This window comes from Ursus arctos, unplaced genomic scaffold, assembly GCF_023065955.2.
Source record: "Ursus arctos isolate Adak ecotype North America unplaced genomic scaffold, UrsArc2.0 scaffold_19, whole genome shotgun sequence".
Classification (NCBI taxonomy): domain Eukaryota; kingdom Metazoa; phylum Chordata; class Mammalia; order Carnivora; family Ursidae; genus Ursus; species Ursus arctos.
This window is the reverse complement of record NW_026622863.1, coordinates 46,491,801-46,512,521: the sequence shown is the minus strand read 5'-3', so window position 1 is coordinate 46,512,521 and position 20,721 is coordinate 46,491,801. Positions and strand designations below refer to the sequence as shown.

Here is a 20,721-nt window from a genome sequence, read left to right as displayed (position 1 = left end):
GCCGGATGCCGCGGCAGCGGGCGGGGCAAACTGGTCTCTCCCTCCTCCCTCGGGAGCTGTTGGACCTGTTGTCCCCCCCCCTCCACTTCCGGGCTGCTGGGGAGGGGGACAGAGCAGCTTCTCTCTCCTCCCTCTTCCCCAGCCACCTGTCCCGCAGACAGAAAAGGCAGCGCCCAGAGCGCACAGGGCAGCACGCCAAAGCCTGAGACGGTGAGGGGGCCGAGGCCGCGGGGGAGGAGGGAGCTGGAGACGGTCTTCTGGGCTCCCGGGGGTGGAGGGAGGCTGGAGTTTGGGAATCTAGCCCCTGGGAGGAGCAAGGACGCAGACTCTTGGCTTGTTCAGGGAGGGAAAGTAGGAGCCCCGACTCCTGGATCTCTGAGTGAGATGACGTGGGCGCTGCTCCCCCGTACAGTAGCCAAGTCTACCAGGCTCGGAAAAAGAGGGTGCGGGATCTCGGACGCCGGAGTCCGGGAGGGAGAAGGAGATGAGGTCGCTCTAAGGTGCTCCAAGGGATTGCGGGGGTTGCTGGGAGGTTACAAGGCTCGACACCTGGGTAGGAGAGGCCAGTAGGGGGCGTGCTAAGACCCCCAACTCAAATTCGGGTCGAGCCTTGGGGGTGTGGCACCCTGGGAGCCATCGAGCCCCGCCCCTAGAAACTCCAGGCCGCGCCCCCGGAGCGCTCAGTTCCAGTCTTTGATCTCTTAGGCCCCGCCTCCTGGAGCTCTTTCCCAGCGCCGGAGCGGTCGGGAGCCTCCTGGGCCGCAGCCCCACGCTGCCAGGCCACGCCCCCGGAACTCGGGCCCGCCCACTCCGCTGGAGCACCAAGCGGCCATGGGGACGCCGAGCGGCCCGGACGAGGGGTGCCAGCCGCCCCCGGGCCCGGAGGGCGACGCGGAGGTCCTGCCCCAAGGGGCTGCGCAGCCCCAGGTGCACCCCGAGGACCCCCACGAGCCGGAGGCGCCCGAGGTCCCGGAGGAGCCCCAGAGAGTGAAGGAGCTTCCGAGCGGCCGAGGAGCTGAGCAGCAGGCTGAGGAAGAGGAAGAAGTGGAAGAAGGCAGCAGCACGGAGAGCAGCCGCGACGCGGTGAGGGACCTGGAGGGCGAAGGAGGGGTCACGGGGGGGGGGGGTCCAGAGAGACGGACAGGCGCTAGCCGGTGACAGAGACACAGAGGGACAGGTACAGAGAGACCGGATACAGACCTGGACACAGGGAGACCGAGAGACAAGGTCCCAAAAGAGGCAGAGACTCAGGGAGATGGGGATAGAGACACAGACAGAAACCCAGAAACAAAGGACGGGGACGCTTAGAAGGGAAATACTCTGAAAGGGAGAGACACGTAGCGATTCAGAGATAGAGACGGTTACTGAGCCGGAGAGACAAAACCCAGAGAAACGGGGGAAAGACTCAGAGCGACCCGGGGAGAGAGGGAGAGAGATCCAGGTCTACCAGGACGCGATGCCAAGAGAATGGGACTTGGGTAGTGAAAAAGGGACCTTCCTTGAGTCCGCTGCGTACCTCCGTCCCCGACTGCGAGCCCCTGGGCCTCTTCCCGGGCCGGGGGGCTCCCGCACCTGCACCCTCCCCCACTTGAATAAACGTGCATGGCGACTGACTGGGGCTGATCAGAGCCGCAGACCCGGGATTGCGGTGGGGGGTGACCTGCCCGGTGACTGCAGTGGCGAGACCTCTCCTCTTGACCACGCCGCCTCCAACCTCAGGGGGAGCCTTCGCCCCCGGCACAGACCCCGGCCACGCCTCCCGCATCCACCCAGCCTGGGGAGGGGGTGCGAGGGGCGGCGCGGCGGCTTCGAGAGCAGCAGCTGGAGGCACTGACCCGCGTGGCCCTGATGGAGCAGCGAGTGAAGGAGCTACAGCGCCAGAGGAAGGAGCTCAGGATCGAGGTGAGGCTGCGGGCCTCGTGGGCAGTCTGGCCCCAGCTCAAGGAGAGCCCTCCAGGCCAGGCTCCCGGGCCTTTCCTCCAGCGGGATCCCACTCTTAGGCCTCCAGCCCTCTCCTCCCTCCGAATCCAGGAGCTCAGACTCCCACGCACCCCACTCGGACCCAGGCGTCCGAGTCCCCAGCCTCCTCCTTCCTCGGATCCCGACCTCTGGGCCCCAGCCCGTACATTCTCCCTACAGATGGAGGTGGAAGTGGCCCTTCTGCGGGGCGAGCTGGCTGGGGAGCGGGTGGCTGCCCGGCGCGAGGAGGAGCAGCTCCGGGAGCTGCTTGGGCAGCAGGGGGACACGGAGCAGGGCTCCCGGGAGCAGCGGGAACAGGTCAGTTTCTCCTGCGCGAGCTTCACCGATATTCCTGATGGTGCTTCTGGGACCTGAGCCCCAGAGTTATCCCCGTTCCCCAAATGGGGATACTTGGGCTGGGGGCGTGGGGGTGGGCAGATGCTTCTTGTTTTCCTCCTCCCTCCCTGACCAACGATTTTGGGGCCTCTTCCCTTGGCCTTCGCTCTTTAAATGTCATCTAGACCGGTGATGGGTAGTAAGGAGGGCATGTATTGAATGGTGCACTGGGTGTTATACACAACTAATGAATCATCGAACTTTACATCAGAAACCAGGGATGTACTGTATGGTGACTAACATAATATAATAAAAAAAACTTAAAAAAAAATAAATGTCATCTTGTGAAAAAAGTCAAACCGACCGTCAGACGGGTGGCGCTGTGGTGTGCTCCCCAGTTTCAGCACTAATTAATCTTCCATTCTTGTTTCATATCCCCTAGTTTGCTTTCCTGTCCCCCGTTTTAAAAGCCAATCCCAGACATGATATTGTCTGCAAATTCTTTAAGAACCTATTCATTCTTCAGGTGTGATAATGATACAGGGATGGTGTTTTTTAAAAAGAGGCCGAGCTCTGCACACCTCCCTCTCTCTCACCCCCAAGCCTGTGGTCAGTCAACATGCCCCTTTCTTTCTGCTTCCTGAACCTCTCGCTGTAGTCCTTCCAGTGCCCCAGGATAAGGGCTCCTCAACCTGGTTGGCCAAACCAGACAGGAGCCGCACCAAGCCTGACTTTCCACTGTCACCTCCCTCTGTGCTCCTCATCTCTACCCTCTGACCAGAGTTTACCCCTGAAACTTCCTGTGTTTTTCAACTACTGTGCATTTGTGCTGTGTTGTTCCCTCAGCCCGAAGTGCCCTTCCGGCTCCGTGTAGCCCCCCGGGTCTAAAAGTTCCCTGATTTTTGAGGCTTATCTTAAAATCCTCACATTCAGGAAGGTGCTCCCCATTCTTGGTTCCCGTAGTCTCTGTGTTTTCCTGTCCTGATCGTCCCAGCCTTCACAAGAGTGACCTAGACAGGGGGCGCCTGGGTGGCTCCGTCGGTTAAGCGTCTGCCTTTGGCTCAGGTCATGATCTCAGGGTCCTGGGATGGAGCCCCACGTTGGGCACCCTGCTCAGTGGGGAGCCTGCTGCTCCCTCTCCCTCTGCCACCCCACCCCCCCACATGCACTCATGCACGCTCATGCTCTTTCTCTAATAAATAAAATCTTAAAAAAAAAAAAAAAAGTGAACTGAACAGACAGGGTCCCTGCACTCTTGGAGCCAGCACCCAGGCAGAGTTCTGAGATCCGGCTAGCCTGGCCCATGCTGGCCTCTGTTTCTCTTCCTGTGTCCAGACTGAGGCTGAGAGCCTGGATGTTCTTACAGGAGCAGAGGCAGCTGAGCCAGGAGCGGGATCGAGTGGAGGGTCTTCGCCAGAGACTGCAGGAGGCCCAGGGACAGCTCGACTCCCAGCCAGAGGACCAGCGCGAGCGGCTCCTGCAGGGAGTACAGGAGGTGAGGGTCCTCCAGATGCTCTCGGGGACCTGCTATCCAGGCTGCTCTTTCCTCAGGGCCCAGAGGTCTAGGCCCTCAGTTCCCTGCTCCCTCATCTAGGAGTTCAGGCCCCAGCATTATAACCCCCAGGACTTGGGAATCTAGGTCCTCAAGCCCCTCTTCCCTCCTTGCCCAGGACTCCTGGCCCCAGCCCACTTACCCACCCTGGGCCTGATCGGGTCCAGGCCTCCAGTTTTTGCGCTCCCACACGCAGATGAGGGAACAGCTGGATGTGGCCCAGCGTGCGTACGAGGACCTAGAGTTCCAGCAGCTGGAGCAGGAGAGCCGGCGGGAGGAGGAGGACCGGGACAGCCCTGGGGCCCGGGCAGTGGACCCCAAGGTCCGGGAACTCCAGGCCAGTGTGGCGCAGCACAGGGTGAGTCGGGCAGGGCTAGCCCTCCCTCCCTCGCCGCTGCCCTCTGACTCCTCCTTTCCATGTCTGGCCCTTCCTCCGTTGTCATTTCCCACCTGCCTCACCGTCTTCAGAAGAGTAACAACCATGATTGATGTTTATTGAGCATTTACTGTGTGCCAGTCACAGTCCTAAACGTTTCATGAGTCCTTACTCATCAGGTCTTTACAAGAATCTGCGGAGGCCAATCTGACTTTTGTTTCCATCTTTACAAATGAAGAAACTGAAGGTCAGGGTGCTCAGTTTGTAGAGGGTGGAGCTGGGATCTGAACCTCCTAGTTCGGCTGCGGGGCTCCTTTCCCCACCTCCGTTTCTGGATCTTCTCCCTGTCACTCTCTCTTTTCCCTGCTGTCTCTGTTCTGCCTGCACCTTGCCTCCTTTCTCGCATCTTCCTCTTGGGGACTGTCTTGGTCCTTCTTTTTTTGTATCTATTCTGGTTGGTCTCTCTGGCCCTTTCTCTCTCTGTTCTCCACAACTCTGTCTGGGTCTCTGTCTCTCTCCGTCTCTGTCTGTACATCAGATCCTCCATCCCCCCCAGCCCACTCCAGGTCTCTTCTGGACCCCCAAAAGGGAAGAGGGCACCAGGGAACTTAACTCTGAGCCCCCAACCCCCACCCCTTTCCTGGGTACCCAGGTCCCAGGGTCTCTGTTACGGGGTGCAGCAGCAAACCCCAGGCTCTCGAGGAGGACTTGGCTCTGTGGGAGCCAGCTGGGAAGCCTGGGGCAGCTGAGTAACCGGGGCCCTGGGCCGTGCCCTGCAGCGCCGGATCCAGGTCTTAGAGGAGCAGCTCAAGTCACTGGGGGAGCAAATGGCAGCTGAGAGCAGGGGACTGAGCCGGAAGAAGGAGGAGGCCCTTCAGGCCCTGACGCAGGTGAGTTCTCCTGGGAGACCTGTCCGACGGTCCTCACTTCCCTCTGGGGCATCCCATTGCCGCTCTGCACCCCAAGATGTCTCCCCGCCCCAGGCAAGGCTGCCTGGGCGGCCCATTCCGAGTCTGTGATGTGCTAGCCGGTGATAACTTGCTCTCCCTTAGGAACGGAGCCGACTGCTCAAGCTTAATTGCCTCCAGGGAACCCCGGGTGGGGACTTCTCTGAGTCCAACCAGGCCCTCACTAAGGTATGGAGATTTCATGCACCTGTCAGCCCTTCTGGCCTCGGACCCAGGAGTCCATCCCCCGACCTCTTCCTCCTCCCTTGGGAGTCCAGACAACCCCCCCCCGCCCCGGCCCCAGACCCCTTCTCCCTTGGGATCCACTGTTCTCAGCCCCTAAAGCCTTTTACCTTTGGGACCCAGGAATTCAGGCCCCCAGCCCCTCCTCCTCAGGGAACCTGTGGTCTCGCCTACAGTCCTTGCTCCCCTAAGACCACAGTCCAGCTTTCTTGTGACCTGCAGCCTTTGTTTTTCTATCTGAGAAATGGGCTGACCCTGGAGACAAGGGCCAGAGCTTCCGGGACCTGGTGGGCCCTCTGTGATCCTTCCAGCTGCCGTTAACCTTCAACCCCTCTCCTGAAGCTCCTGTTCACCCAGAAGACAGACCGCCAGCTGCTGGTGCTCCAGGACCCCACCGCCCGCACTGCCTCCACCACTTCCTCCTGCCTCTTCTCCGTTCACAGCTCCCTGCAGGTACGTCCCCCACTGCCTCGGCTCCCCACGCCACTGTCTCGCCGTCACTTCCATCTCCAGAACTTTCCCTGTGACTTTCTCCACCATGGGGGCCCGGGGGAGAGGGAAGGATGAACGGGGGGTATTTTGATTTTTATTAGGCTCACACTTTACTTAATGATTTTCTTTCTCCTGCCTAACATCTCACTGCTCCCGCGGCAGAACGGGACCGGGTGCACCCAGCAGTAAACTTTTTTTTTTTTTAAGATTTTGTTTATTTATTCGACAGAGATAGAGACAGCCAGCGAGAGAGGGAACACAAGCAGGGGGAGTGGGAGAGGAAGAAGCAGGCTCATAGCGGAGGAGCCTGATGTGGGGCTCGATCCCATAACGCCGGGATCACGCCCTGAGCCGAAGGCAGACGCTTAACCGTTGTGCCACCCAGGCGCCCCCCAGCAGTAAATTTTAAAAGCAGCCAAACAGGGCTTATTGATAAGAGGGCCCCCTCTCTCCACCCCACTGGTCCACAGCCCCCATCCCCAGTATGCCTCTTGTTTCTTGGGTACCCTCCTTCCAGATCTCCTTGAAACCAGGGGTCCCCACTCATTAATGGGTTACAACATTCCTTGTTACTCACTCTTCAAACTGAAACAGAGTAGAGAGTGTCAGAACACGGTGCAGGAGGCAGGGGGTGAATAGGAGGTGAAAAGTTTTGTTTCAGTTGTGTGGATGTGTGGTAAGCTCTTAGAAATTGGTTGCTGTTTGTTTTTTTTTTAAAGATTTTATTTATTTATTTGAGAGAGAGAAACAGATAGTAAGAGAGAACAGGAGCAGGGAAGAGAGGGAGAAGCAGGTTCCCCACTGAGCAGGGAGCCCGACTTGGGGCTCGATCCCAGGACCCTAGGATCATGACCTGAGCCGAAGGCAGACGCTTAACCACCCCGAAATCGGTAGCTCTGATGTAAACTTTTTTCCAAAAATGTGTATATATGCTACTCATTGGCTTTGATTTTCTAATTAACTCTCTATCGTGGAGACTGTTTCCTATTGATCCATTTAGAGCCGCCTCGTCATTTTCAATGACTCTCATGATAACACTGTCAACAGGAGGAATAATGACAGCTGACATTTGTGGAGTCCTTAGAGTGTGCCGGGCACTGTGTTAAGTGCCTCACCCGATTCGCTCATTTGGTCTTTAAACGATACTACCAGCTCGGTTCTTGCGAACATTTTCTAGGTAAAGAAACAAGAGGCAGAGAGGTGAAGGTCTTTCAGTAGCTGGAATGCAGCGGGGCTGGGGTTTGAACCAGGCACTGGTGTCGGTATATAACCTCTCCGGGCTCTGGGTTGGGGGAAGGGCACAGAAGTCTCCACGGGGGCACTGACCCAGCCCTCCCTCTGCCGAAGGGGATTCGAGGCTTTTGTAGTTCAAGCAATGCTGTTATGAACACCCGTGTGTGTGCGTGTGTCCTTTTTCATATACCCAATAATAACATTAGTTAATATGAATTATTATTGATGTTATTCTGTTGTCTGATGTCATTACCTACCATGTATATTACTATAATATGTACTATATATTATTTCTTATTTATTAATTAACGTTAGTATTAATAACGATCTTGATTTTCGAGAGCTTAAGGTAGGCCAGGGTCGGCTCTAAGCCATTTTATCTTTTTTTTTTTTTTTAAGATACTATTTATTTATTTGTCAGAGAGAGAGAGAGAGACAGAGGGCACAAGCAGGGGGAGCAGCAGGCAGAAGGAGAAGGAGGCTTCCTGCTGAGCAAGGAGCCCAATGTGGGACTCAATCCCAGGGCCCTGGGAACATGACTGGAGCTGAAGGCAGATGTTTAACTGACTGAGCCACCCGGGAGCCCCCCATTTGATCATTTGAAGCACGGAGTTGCTACTACTTGGACGTGAGAAGCAGCCATATGTTGGCAGTGTGACATGGTTCAGCCTCTTATCCGTATCATGAAATCTATCCATCTATAAAATGAAAATATTTCACTTTGCTCAGAAGAACCCCCAAAAGTAGGTCCCATTATTATCTGGGTAAAGGGTTTGCAGACTTCCCGCCTGGGAAATTCACTTTCCAGCCGGTTGCCCTGGCAGCCTGATAAAGGTGGCGGGTCAGCCGCGTTGCCAGGCAACATGACTTACCGTAAATATGACCCTTAGAAGTGACTTGCCTACCTATACACCCTTGCTAGCAAGCCGCGTCCATTCCTATGGGGTTGTTACCTGAGTTATTGGCTCCTGTCCCACGGACCTGTGCCCACGGCCGGGGAGCCCATACCCACCTGGCACCGGGGTGCCACCTGGGGGGCCGCTCCAGACACTCTCCTGTGTGCTTTGCACCAGGTCGCTCATTTAATTTTTGCACCAGCCACGCAGGGTGGCGGGACTACTTACTCACTCTACAGAGGGGAACTCGAGCCTCAGAAGACAGGAATTGCTGAAGTCACAGCCCCAGGAAGTGGCAGAGCTAGGTTTGGGCCAAGTCTACCTGTTTTCCACTACCGGTGCCTTTCAGGAGGCAAGGCGGGTCACGGGAATCCTTCAGACTCCCCGTGGGCACCGTCGCTGGCCCCAGCTCAGAGGGCGCGGCTGGGGACCGCGGGGCCGCCAAGAGCCCAGGGGGTATTTACTTACTCAGCCAGGAGAACACACGCAAGTGGATGACGAGTGTGTGAGTTAACAAATGACTCCTCCTTGCTCCTTCCTCTCTGTCCCTCCTAGTCCCGTTACGTCTCGGACTCCACCCCTTCTTTCCAGGATCACATGTTGCCCAGGCATTAGGGACCCTGCTTGGGTTCAAATACCTGTTCTGCTGCTTCCTAGCTGGCTGAACTCAGACACGTCTCTTTGCCTCAGTTTACTTAACAGCACCCACTGGTTGATGGCTGTGGTGCTTAGCATGTGCCTGGCACGTAGGAGGCGTTTAGTGAACGTGCCGTTCTTACTCTGATTATCATTACGATTATTAGTATTATTATCGTTATTAGTGCCTTTCTGCTACCCACTTCCATCCTCATCTCTGATCTTGTGACCCTAGACCAGCCTCTTCACCGAATGTCTCCATCTCACTTCTTATCTCCCAGCAATCTCTTCCCCACACAATAGCCAGAGTGATCTCGACCACTCCCATTTGAGTCTTCCCCTACCTAAAGCTGTCAGTGGTCCCCTGAGCCTCCTCACCTCGGCCGACCGGTCCCTGCATGATCAGGCCCCTGGCCACCTCTCACCACTACCCCCCACATACACTGTGCTTTAGCTGCAGGAGCCCTGACCTGCCAACATTCCCTGCTGGCTCCTGCCTCATGGCCTTTGCATTTGCTGATCCTTCTACCTGCAACACTGTTCCCCTCAGTCTTCCCTGGCCCACGCTCATTCTTTGGGCCTTAGGGTCAGTGTCCTGAAGGCTGTCCCCGGTCTTCCAGTCGGAAGCTGATCCTCTGTTATGACACCTGCATCTCTTTGCTCACAGCTGTTTCTGATGATACGGTTATTTGTAGGATGGATTATTCAGTTCCTACAACATGAGCACCATACAGATGAGGCTTGGGTCCCCCTCACCCTCTCGTTTCCTCTACCAGGCATCTCAGGTCTCAGCTAGGACATGGTGGGGATAGCGGTTGAAGCAAGGGAAGAGTGAAGAGGCCCAGGGGCTCGGGACTCAATGTCCTCCTTGTGGAGGGAAGTGAAACTTTCCTGACTCCCCTGGGCTTCTAGAAGCTTCTGTGGCTCTGCAGGGCACCAGGTACGCTGTTAGGCAGGCACGAGCACTTGACAAATCCTGGCTGTTACTATTTTGTCCAACTTTTTTTTTTTTTTATTAAAGATAACACGAGTATAGAAAATCACGTGGAACACACGCCCAGCTTAATTATTACATGGGAACATTCTGGAGCTGCCAGCTGTGTCAGGAGGCAGCACTGGCAGCCACTCCGGAAACACAGCACATGCCCCTGAATGATGACCCCATCCGCCTCCCAGAGGAGGACCACTGGCCTGGCGTTTCTAGCAATCTCTTCCTCACATTTCTTTGAAGTTCGGTCAATTAAGTGTCTGTCCCGAAACATAATAGTTTACTCTTACTTTTTTTTTCGTGGCTATATATTTTAAGTCTTTATAGACTTCCCCTCTCTTTACTTTTTTTGTCCCCCTTGCAATTTATTTGCTGAAGAAACCAGATGGCCGTTCCTGTAGTTTCCCAGGCAGGGTTTGCTGATTGTGTCGTGGAGGTCATTGTCACCTCTCCGCCTCTTCGTATTTCCCAGGAAGTGGGCTGCGGGGGGCCTGAGCAGAGGCAGGGTCAGCATTTTGCAAGTCTCTCGGGGGTGGTGTGTGCCTGTTTCTCTTTGTCTGGCGTGGGTGCCTTCATCTCTTGGTCTAGGAGAGGTCTCAAGTGGTAAAATTCCAATCTGTTATTTCTCTTGGGACACCTGGGGGGCTCAGTTGGTTGGGCATGTGCCTTCGGCTCAGGGCATGATCCCAGGGTTCCGGGATCGAGTCCCACATCGGTCTCACTGCTCTGCAGGGAGTCTGCTTGTCCCTCTAACCCTCTACCCCATTCATGCTCTCTCCCTCTCAAATAAATAAGTAAAATTCCATTATTCTTCCTCATCTATTCGTTGGAATACTTCCGTAGAGAGAGACTTGCCTTCCTGTACATTTGGTTACCCAGGGGTATGGTTTTTGTAGAAAATGCGGGACACATGCTTGCTGGCTTCGCTTTATTCATGTGTCTTCAAAATAAAGAGTTGCTTTAGTTACATCCTTCCCAAGGTGGCCAATTCAGCTTTTCCTCTCCTGTTATTAACTCATGGATTAAATATATTGATGAGTTCTGATCTATAGCAGTGAGTATCCTTACTGGTGCTCAAATTATGCGACGTATTATTTTTATTATTCTTTTTTAAAATTTTATTTTTAAGTCATCTCTGCACCCAGCGTGGGACTCGAACTCACAACCCCAAGATCAAGAGTTGCACACTTGGGGCGCCTGGGTGGCTCAGTCGTTAAGCGGCTGCCTTCGGCTCAGGGCGTGATCCCGGCTTTCTGGGATCGAGCCCCGCATCAGGCTCCTCCGCTATGAGCCTGCTTCTTCCTCTCCTACTCCCCCTGCTTGTGTTCCCTCTCTCGCTGGCTGTCTCTATCTCTGTCGAATAAATAAATAAAATGTTTAAAAAAAAAAAAAAGAGTTGCACGCTCTTCCTAGTGAGCCGGCCAAGCGCCCCTCTTCTATTATTATTCTTCGTTATCCATGCGGAGATGGGGTTTTTTTTTCTTTTTAAAATTCAGTTTTATTTCTTTCTTTATTCCTCTCAAATAAGAGAGTATTACTATAAATTATAAATTACTCTCAAATTTTCATCTTTTGGTAACTTTTTATTTTAAAGTGGTGTAAGACTTACAGAAAAACTGCAAAGACAGTAGAAAGAATATATGTGTACTTGGCTTTCAGATTCTGTAATTAACATTTTACCACATTGGACATGTGCTTTATTATTCTCTCTCTCTGTACACACACCCCACACACACACAGACGCGCACACACAGACGCGCACACACACGCATGTACACAAACACTTCATTATTCTTTTTCTGAACCGTGATTTCCCCTTACTCCTAAATACTTCTACATTTATTACCCAAGGTCAAGGCCACTCTCTTACATAACCACAGTGCAGGGATCAAATTCAGGAAACTAACGTTGGGATAATATTATTGAAATAACCAGATCTTATTCATATTTTGTCAGCTGTCCCACTGTTGTTTTTTCTAGCAAAACCAAAACAAAGCCCCCAGTTTTTTTCTGGCCCCGGAAGCACAGGCTACATTTGGTTGTCACGTTTATTATTTTTTTAAAGCCAACATTCCGCTCGTTCAACATTGGAGGGTATGGCGGGCTATTCGGAGAGATGACTCCCCCCGTGGTCTCCATCCACTGGAGGCAGCCCCGGGTTACCGGTTTCTCGAGTCTTCCCGGAGATATTCAACGTTTATACAATCTGTCGTGAATATACTTTTGTCATCTTTTTATGCAGAGCTGGTATATTCCTCGTGCTGCTCTGCTCTTGTGTCTTGGAGATTATACGCTGGAGAGTTCTCTGGGGGTGTGGCTGGTGGCTGGTTTATACGCTCCGCCTCGTTCTGATGGGCGTTGGGTCGTTCCCCGGCCTTTGCAGGGAATCATCTCAAACTCAGGTCATTTTGCACATGGATGAGTGTGTCCACAGGGTATGGCCCTAGAAGTGGAGTTGGGGCTCAAACATGTAGGCATTTGCCATTTTAAAAATAAAAGCAGCCGAAGTGGCCTCTATAAAGGTTATTCCAGTAGAAACCCCCCCACCCCGCAGGACTGTGCGAGAGCGTGGGCGTTTCCCACATCCACACCCACGTGATAGGCATTTTTTTTACAGTTTTATTGAGATACAATTCGCCTGCGCCGCAGTTCACCCGTCAGAGGTATACGGTTCGGGGGTTTGTCGTACATTCGCAGAGTGGCGCAGCCGTCCCCGCACTCCATGTTGGAGCGTGTTTATCATGCCCAGAAGAAACCCTGCATCCTCCAGCTGTCGCCCCTCACCCCCCGCCCCCAAGCCCTGACAACCACTCCTGTACTTCCTGTCTCTAGATCTCCCAGGCTGCGCATTGCCCTGTGCGCCCCGTGGGCCTAGCTGCTTCCCCCCAGCATCGCGTTCACAGTCGCTTTCTGACCGGAGCCAAGGAGCTACTGGATTCCTTGGTGGCCCTCTGGCTGGGAGTTGACATTGAGCCCCTTCTCCAGTGATGCATGGGCCTTGTGTGCTTTCAGGGCTCCATCGGCCTCCAGAGGACTGGAAGCCTGCCGCGGAAGAGGGGAGAGAGAACGAGCCAGAGGGGATCCCCACGGCCTCTGTCCCTCCACTATTCTGGTGAGGGCCCCTCCTCCCCCATCACCGCCCTTCCTGCAGCAAGGATGGAGGACTCTAGATGCCTGTGGGTGGAAGTGGAGGGGCTTGGACAAGGGAGAACCCTGGCCCTTAGCCCCAGCCCTTCTTTCCCAGGACCCCTCGAGGCCTCGGCCCTCCCCCCAGCATCAGGAGACTCTGGAAGACACCCGCTCTATCAGCTGCTGAACTGTGGCCCTGGGAACAGGTGAGACGTCAGGGAGGCAGAAGGTGGGGAGATGGGAAGAGGCTGGGCCACTGTAACCTGCCCCGCTCTCTGTTCCCTCCTCCCAGCTGTGGGGCCCTCCACCCAGACATCGCCCGCATGGAGCTGCTCCTGCAGCAGGCTGTGGCAGAGAGGGAGCGGCTGCTCAAGGCCAGGGTGAGACCCCAGGCCCTCCTCTGTAGCGTCAGGAGACCCTATTCTAGCCCCCTCTGCCTTCAGACCCAGGGGTCCGGGCCCCCAGCCCCTCCTCCCTCAGACCCAGGAGTCCAGACTCCCAGTCCCTCTTCCCTCAGACCCAGGAAGGAGTCTGGATCCCCAGCCCCATCTTCCCTCAGACCCAGGAGTCCAGGTCCCCAGCCCCTCCTCCCTCAGACCCAGGGGTCCAGGCCCCCAGCCCCTCCTCCCTCAGACCCAGGAATCCTGCCCTCAGCCCCTCCTTCCTCAGACCCAGGGGTCCACGCCCCCTCCTCCCTCAGACCCAGGAACCCAGTATGTTTTTCCCCCCACTTCTAATTGGTTGGCAACCTCATTGACTCCTCCATCCTCACCCCACAGGAAGGGATGAAAAGAAGCAAAGAAGGTTCCTCAGGCCCTGCTGTACCTGCCATCATGGTCAGTCCACCCCTGCCCTCAGCCCTACCTCCTTGCTCTGTTTCTGCCCGGCCTCTCCTTTTTCCTCTCTCAGCTTCTCCTCTTCTCCAAAACAAAAGTGTCCGGGGGTTGGCAAGGGGAGGGGAACTGAAAAGGCCTGGTTTCTGTTTCCGTTATGGTTCTCTGTATCCATCATGTCCTTGGGTAACGTGCTCTACTTCTCTGTGCCTCAGTTTCCTCTTCTATAAATGGGTGACAATGTCAGCACTTACTGTAGAATGAGGGCAACGATATATGCTGGGGCTTTTCAAAACCACTTAAAACGTTTAAAATTTTGTTTGATTCTTTTAAAAATCTTTATTATACAAACATTCAAGCATACGTAGGGGTAGAATAGATCGGTAAGTCCCCGTGTGCCCACCGTGTAGCTTCAGTGATTGTCAGTCTTTTTTTATTTTTCTAAGATTTTTATTTATTTTTAGTAATCTCTACACTGCGGGGCTCGAACTCACGACCCCATTATCAAGAGCCGCAGAGTCCCACACTCTACCAGCCGAAGCAGCTGGGCTCCCCAGTGATTATCAGTCTTGCGTCTTGTCCTACCTGCTAACTTCGTTTCACTGATCCCTCACCTACTTCCCACGCTGCCCTGGAATATTTTAAAGCAAATTCCAGATACCGCATCATTTCGTCTACGCCTCACTGTGTAATGCCCTTGCCATACTCTAGGAGATGGTTAACAATTCTGTAACATCCTAATATCTGATCCACATTCACCTCTCCCTAACGGTCTCCGAAATGTCTTTTTATGGTCGGTCATTTGAATCTGGACCCAAACAAAGTATACCTAATGCACTTAAAATGTCTCTGAAATCTCCGAGATAAAGAGTCCTCCCTCCCTACTTTTTAAAAAAATGCCATTTATCTGTGGGAAAAAATTGAGTCATTTATCCTGCAGTGTTTTGCACATTCTGGATTTAGCTGACTGCTCCTTATTAAAATTTTATTTTTACCCATGCTAATAGCATGAATACATTTTTCTTACAAACGAATGCTATTGAATTTGAGGAAGTGAGGGTCTCCCCATTGTACCTCCGGAGGCACAAGTGTTTTCCTCTTGTCGAGAAGCCTTCGAGTCTTTTTTTTTTTTTTTTTAAGATTTTATCTACTTATTTGAGACAGAGCATGAGAGAGAGAGCATGAGAGGGGGGAGCGGCAGAGGGAGAGGGAGAAGCAGACTGCCTGCTGAGCAGGGAGCCCAAGGCGGGGGGTGGGGGGGACGACTCGATCCCAAGACCCTGAGATCAGGACCTGAGCCGAAGACAGATGGTTAACGGACTCAGCCACCCAGGCGCCCCCTTCGAATCTTTTTGAATACTTTTCCACATACACTGATGAAACCCTATTTTGTGAATTTATTTTTCCCATAAGCCAGCACACTGTTCCCAATCTGCCTTTTGTTTTCTCAACCATCTGTCCTTTCCTTATTATTATTACTATTATTGTTATTTTAAATATTTCCTTTCTATTTATTGAGTGCCTGCTGTGGGGCAGGCCCAGGGTCACAGCAGTGACCCAGATGGCCATCCCTGCCCTGGTGGAAGCTGGCGTTTAGAGGCAGATGGACAGAAAAAGCAGCTTCAGTGAGTGAAATTTTAAGTAGCTGTCAGGTGCTGATAAGAGGCAGGGAGTGAAATAAAGCAGGCAGGGCAGTGGAGCCTTCCGGGCTGCCAGGCGGAAGCTCTGCCTCATTAAAAATGAAGCACTCCTGCTTGGAGCGTCATCATTTATTAAACAGCCCCCTGCTCCGTGCATTGTCGCGCCCCGCCCCCGCCCCCGCCCCCGTTCGCCCCACCTTCTTGTACGAGCGCGCAAGTGTTTCTCGGGGATTCGCACCTAGAAGCACAGTCGCGGGACTGGAGAGCCTGACCTCGAGCTCGTCCTTGCAACAGTCCTGTGAGGAGGGCACTGTGATAGCCCTCGAATTACAGCACGGGGAAACTGAGGCTCCGAGAGGGGCAAGTGGGAGCGAGAGGGGCAGGTGGGAGCGGTGGAGTTGAGAGTCCGGAGCCCATCGGCTCTCTGGATTGGGGCCCCCTTTCTGCCACTTCCTACGTGGGTGACCCTGGTTTGTCACTTCCTCTCCAGAAGTCTCCGTTGCTTCATCTGGCAAATGGGGACAATAGATTTTAGGTTTTGGTGGTTTTGTTTTTTGGGTTTTGTTTGTTTGTTTGTTTTATTTATTATTTGACAGAGAGAGACAGCCAGCGAGAGAGGGAACACAAGCAGGGGGAGTGGGAGAGGGAGAAGCAGGCTTCCAGCAGAGGAGCCTGATGTGGGGCTCGATCCCAGAACATGGGATCATGCCCTGAGCCAAAGGCAGATGCTTAACGACTGCGCCACCCAGGCACCCCAGTTTTTGGTGGTGTTTTGTTTTTTTGTTTTGTTTTTTTTTGGAGAGAAAACGAGGTGATCACTGTGGTTACTTGGCACAGTGCCCGACAGGGAGTGGGACCTTTCACAGACATTGGTGATCCTTAGTGTAACTTTCTGGATTTGGCCACAGGACCCAGAGAAGATTCCAGGCCCCAGTGGGTGCCCTTTTAACTGTTAACTGCTCCTTCCCTTTCTCTGCATCTACCCTCCACCTGCCTCTCCCCATCTCCATCCAGTGAGTCTCATCTGTTTCTCATCCTCCTTGCTCTGGCCTCGCCTCTGTCTTCTCACCTCATTTTCTCAGCCCTTAATACCTGAGGTGTGGTCTGTGGACCAGCAGCATCGGTGCCCAGGGAACTTGTTGGATACACAGAACCTCACCCCCACCCCTGGCTGAACCCAAAACTGCATTTTATCAAAATCCCTAGGGGGTCTGCCTGCCCGCTCAAGTCTGACTCACACTGCTCCGAGCCTCAGTGTGACCGTGGGGGTCATTACCATTCTTTGCAGGGATCCTTTGGGAAGAACAGGTGCGATCAGGCTGGGCCTCGTACACACTAGACACTTTCATTGCCTTGCTTCTCCCCTTTCTGGCCACCTGAGATGACCACTATACCTGGTGAGGCCCAGCTCCGTCAGCTCTAGCTGTGTGACTTGGGCCTAATGACTTAACCTCTCTGAGTCTTGGTTTCCACATCTGTAAAATGGGCGTAATGATGTACTTACCTCCCTTCTGCCCAATTTTTTTTTTCCACTTACCTCCCAAGAGAGTTTGAGAGGGCAGAGGGATTATACCTATAAAGTGCTCAGCACAGGAAATAACCACTGATTTCATCACAATAACAATAACGGTAGTGGAAACTGCTCTCCTGTATCCATCACTTACTTGATCCCTGTTTTGCAGGATATGAGGGCCCCCCTGGGCTCCCTCACTTCTCTGCCATACCTCTTGTGTTTCCGGGTGAGCTCTGGGGGCAGGAAGACCTGGGTTTGTGTTTCAGCTCTACCCTCTAGAAGCTCTGTGTGACCTCGGGTGGATCATTTTATCTTCTTGTACCTCAGTTTGCCCATCTGTAAAATGGGGCTCCCAGTACCCCAGTCCCAAGGGCAATCATGGGGAGTCCAGTTGTTGCACCTAGTAAGCCCCGGTCAGGGTGTCCTAGTCACTGGGTGCAGCTGCCAGAATCATTCTCATGATAGGCATTGTTGATATGGCTAGTTAAAGGCTGCGGCCACCCTTACAGGTGAGCAGGGGAGCAGGACCCCCGGCTGCCAGACCACCCTCTCCCTGACCCTTTGATGTCAGCTGCCCCCCTCTCTTCCCTTCCCAGGCCCCGCCCACACCCCCACCCCGCCCCCCGGGCCCTCGGGTCTTGGATCTCCGGCAGCACCTGGAACGCTGGGGCCACAATCCCGAAAGCTGCCCACACCTAAGGGTGTCCGGAGGCTGCTGCCGTGGATCCCTGGTGAAGATGGGCGGCCGCATTAAGACCTGGAAGAAGCGGTGGTTCTGCTTTGACCGCCAGGCCCGCCGTCTGGCCTACTACGCCGGTAAGCCCGGCTTGGCCGTCTGGGACCTTGGGCCCCTGGACTCTGGAAGTGGCCACTCCGGAGGCCTTCCCCACCAGATACCTAAGAGACCCGGCCCCCTGCCCCCTTCCGCTTAGGCCCACGAGTCTGGATCCCCAGCCCTGTTAGCGACCCAGAATCCAAATCCTGAGCCCTCCTCTGGAGCATGGGTAACAGTTTCGTACAATTCTGGCTCCCCAAACCCCTGAGATATTTTTCCTGAGATACCCAGGAGGAGTCAGAGCCAGCATTGTCCTCGCCCTCCCCCCACCCTCAACACCCAGGGCTCCAGGCCCCTCACGCCTCTTCTCTGGGGCAGTCAGGGATTCTGAACCTCTCCTGAGTCTCTTTTCTTCTCCAGGACCAAGGCACTCGGGGACCTAGGATTCCAGCTCCCCAAACCCTATTCTCCAGCCTTGTCCAGTCTCCCTTCCAACCTCAGTATTCACTCACCTCTCAACCAGGGTACTTAGGGACCTCCAGACTCTGCCACCATTCCCTCACCCCGACACCAGTCTCAGGACTTGGTCTAGCGACCCCTGCCCAGATACACAGACACACAGCTCTCACTGGCTGTCTCTCCCTCGCTTCCCTCCGTCAGACAAGGAAGAGACCAAGCTCAAAGGCGTCATCTACTTCCAGGCCATCGAGGAAGTCTATTATGACCACTTACGCTGTGCCTTCAAGGTGAAGTCCCCGCTTGGTTGCCCCCCTTCCCTCCCGGTCAGAGCCCCTGCAGTCAGACCTTAGCTTGGCCCCCGGGTAGACCACACCGTCAGGGTCCTCCATCCAGCCCAGGAGGAGCCCACCAGGTCACTTTACTGCAGCGACCACAAATTAAGAGCTCAGTCTCTGGCTCTCAGCCACTGTTACTTTTCTCGGAGCAAAAGATCTAGAGCAAAAATTTGGCAAGCTCTGATGCCAAGCTGGGAATAAATGGACGAAGACGTCAGCGCGAGGACGGAGGCAGCCTGGGAGCATCTAGAAGAGGCGATGATTTCTCAGCCTCTGCCCATAGTTGCCAAATGGGAATGGGCCACATGGTGTCACTTCATATTCCTTTGCCCTCGGGAACTCAGAAATTCGAAATTTGTACAAACGCAGTGCCAGAAATCTAAATGTTGGCAACTGGGACGGTATTTAGAAAGCCCTGGGGAGCAACCGACTATGGCCTCTTAGAGCTTAGGTTGGAATCCCAGCTGTGGGACATCAGGAAAGTGACTTCCCTTGGTCAGCCGTCATTTTCTCACCTGCAAAATGGGCACAGTGGAACCCATTTCCTCAGACTTGAGAAAGTTAACAGCGGGTAATGAATGGGTGTAAAGGATTTACTCAATTCAGGGTTGGCACGTAGCTACTTAATAAATGGGGTGTAGATAATAGCTTCAGTTACAAACCAGGGGGACCTAGATTTTTGTGGGGGGCGAATGTGAATGCTTATATTTCTAATATAGAAGGTAGTCCAGAAAGGGGACACGAGTCTTCCTTCTAAATTCTTCCTGCTTCCCAAATCCTAAGCCCCAAAATGTTAATTCATTTAATCTTCATAACCCAGTGAGGTAGGTAGCATTATTTCGGAAGGCAGATGGGGAAATCGATTCAGAGAGTCTAACTAACTGTCCAATGCCACACAGCGTGGAAGTAACAAGGCAGGGATTCGAACCTATAGGTTCTCTTAACCACCTTCACTCTGCTGCTTAACCCAGAGCCCCAACCCTCGCCTGACGTTCTGCGTGAAAACCTACGAACGTCTATTCTACATGGTGGCGCCCAGCCCGGAGGCCATGCGGATTTGGATGGACGTCATTGTGACCGCTGCTGATGAGAATCACGCCCCCTGAGGGGCCCGCCCCCTGAGGGGACGTCCCGACGAGGCTCCGCCCCCACCTCTCCGCCCCGCCCAATGTCGGAGGGCCAGGGCCCGCCCCTTTGGAACTTCTGGGAAGCCTGCAGGTGCCTAGGCTCGGCGGGCCTGAGCTGTAGTGTTTTGGGCTGCAGGTGCCTTCCCCCGACGGGAAGCCAGCCCTTGGGGCCCTGCGCCGGGCAGGAGGAAGATTGCAGGGGCGGGAAGGAACTATTTATTGGTGCTCCTGTGATACCGAATTAAACACGGAGGAAGACAGTTGTTGCTGCAGTGTGTTTCTAGCACAGGCGTCCGGGGCCCCTTAGCCCCTAGGCAGGACATCCGAGTTCTAGGTATCTCCGAGAGCCAAGCGTCCCACAGCCCGTTCTCCTCACTTTAGGAATGGAGGCCTTCAACATTAAGGTCAAGGCTTGGAGAGGGAGTGGGGGGAGGCATGCGTCCTTCATCTCTGGCAATTTTGTTTTTTTAGTTTCTGGGCCCCCCTGCTTCCACCCTTTTTGACTTGACTGGAGTATTGGCAGTTTCTAAGACCTTCTAGGCTTCTGTCCTCGGGGCCTTAGCACATAATTTTTCCCTCTGCCCTGGCTTTCAGCAGCTAGCTCCTCATTCCTCAGGTCTTGGGATGTCCCCTCCTTCGGGAAGCCCTTCCTGCCCCCAGAGCTGTTTCAAGTACCCCACTTTGAGCTCCCCTGTCTCCTCCCTGAACACCCTAGGTCATCACTGGTAATGGATCTGTGTCCCATATGGACTGGGAGTCCCATGAGTTCAGACCCAGTGGTGTCCTGGTTACTGCCATGTCCTCAGCACCATAGGGCACATTTCATGAAAATGGAAAAAATGCTTCCCTTTCACCTCTTGGTCCTCGTACATAATGTTCCTTTTGCTTAGACACCTTTCCTCGCTCCACCCTACTACTCATCATTTAGGTCAAAGCTCAGATGTTTCCTTCTCCAGGAAGCCTTCCCTGATTCTCCTGGCTGCATCAGGTGCTTCCTCTAGGCTTTCTGTGTCAGCCAGCCCCGATCCTCCCTGAACCAGCCTGTGCCTCCCCCGTCACAGCCTTGACAACTCTGGGTCATCACTGTGGATGAGTGTGTCTCCTGTGCTGGATGGGAGCCCCGGGAGGCAGGGATTGGGGCTGTTCGGGTCACTACTGAGTCCTTGGCACACAGCAAAAGGCCTAAGTGCAAATTAGGTGTTGAAGGAACGTCTGCTGGCTGAAAAAACTGATGAGAAAGAGCTGTTAAGGA

The 20,721-nt window shown here is 54.1% G+C and overlaps 1 protein-coding gene across 2 annotated transcripts; it reads left to right on the top strand.

Annotated features, from left to right (window-relative positions):
• Positions 1-55: 55 nt before the first annotated feature.
• Positions 56-19,729, top strand: PHLDB3 (pleckstrin homology like domain family B member 3). 2 transcript variants are annotated; one of them, XM_026482167.4, is made up of 16 exons: positions 115-210; positions 706-1,083; positions 1,720-1,902; positions 2,140-2,277; positions 3,662-3,790; positions 4,044-4,205; positions 5,003-5,113; positions 5,276-5,359; positions 5,756-5,866; positions 12,671-12,770; positions 12,903-12,993; positions 13,080-13,167; positions 13,567-13,623; positions 17,370-17,589; positions 18,209-18,294; positions 19,314-19,729. In XM_026482167.4, exons 2-16 carry the CDS (start codon positions 832-834, stop codon positions 19,446-19,448), a joined length of 1,947 nt encoding a protein of 648 aa, XP_026337952.3. In that variant the 5' UTR covers positions 115-210; positions 706-831; the 3' UTR covers positions 19,449-19,729. The 2 variants fall into 2 exon arrangements, with proteins under 2 accessions (XP_048080029.2, XP_026337952.3); XM_048224072.2 differs by lacking the exon at positions 17,370-17,589 and having other exon boundaries at positions 56-210; positions 19,314-19,437.
• Positions 19,730-20,721: the final 992 nt, after the last annotated feature.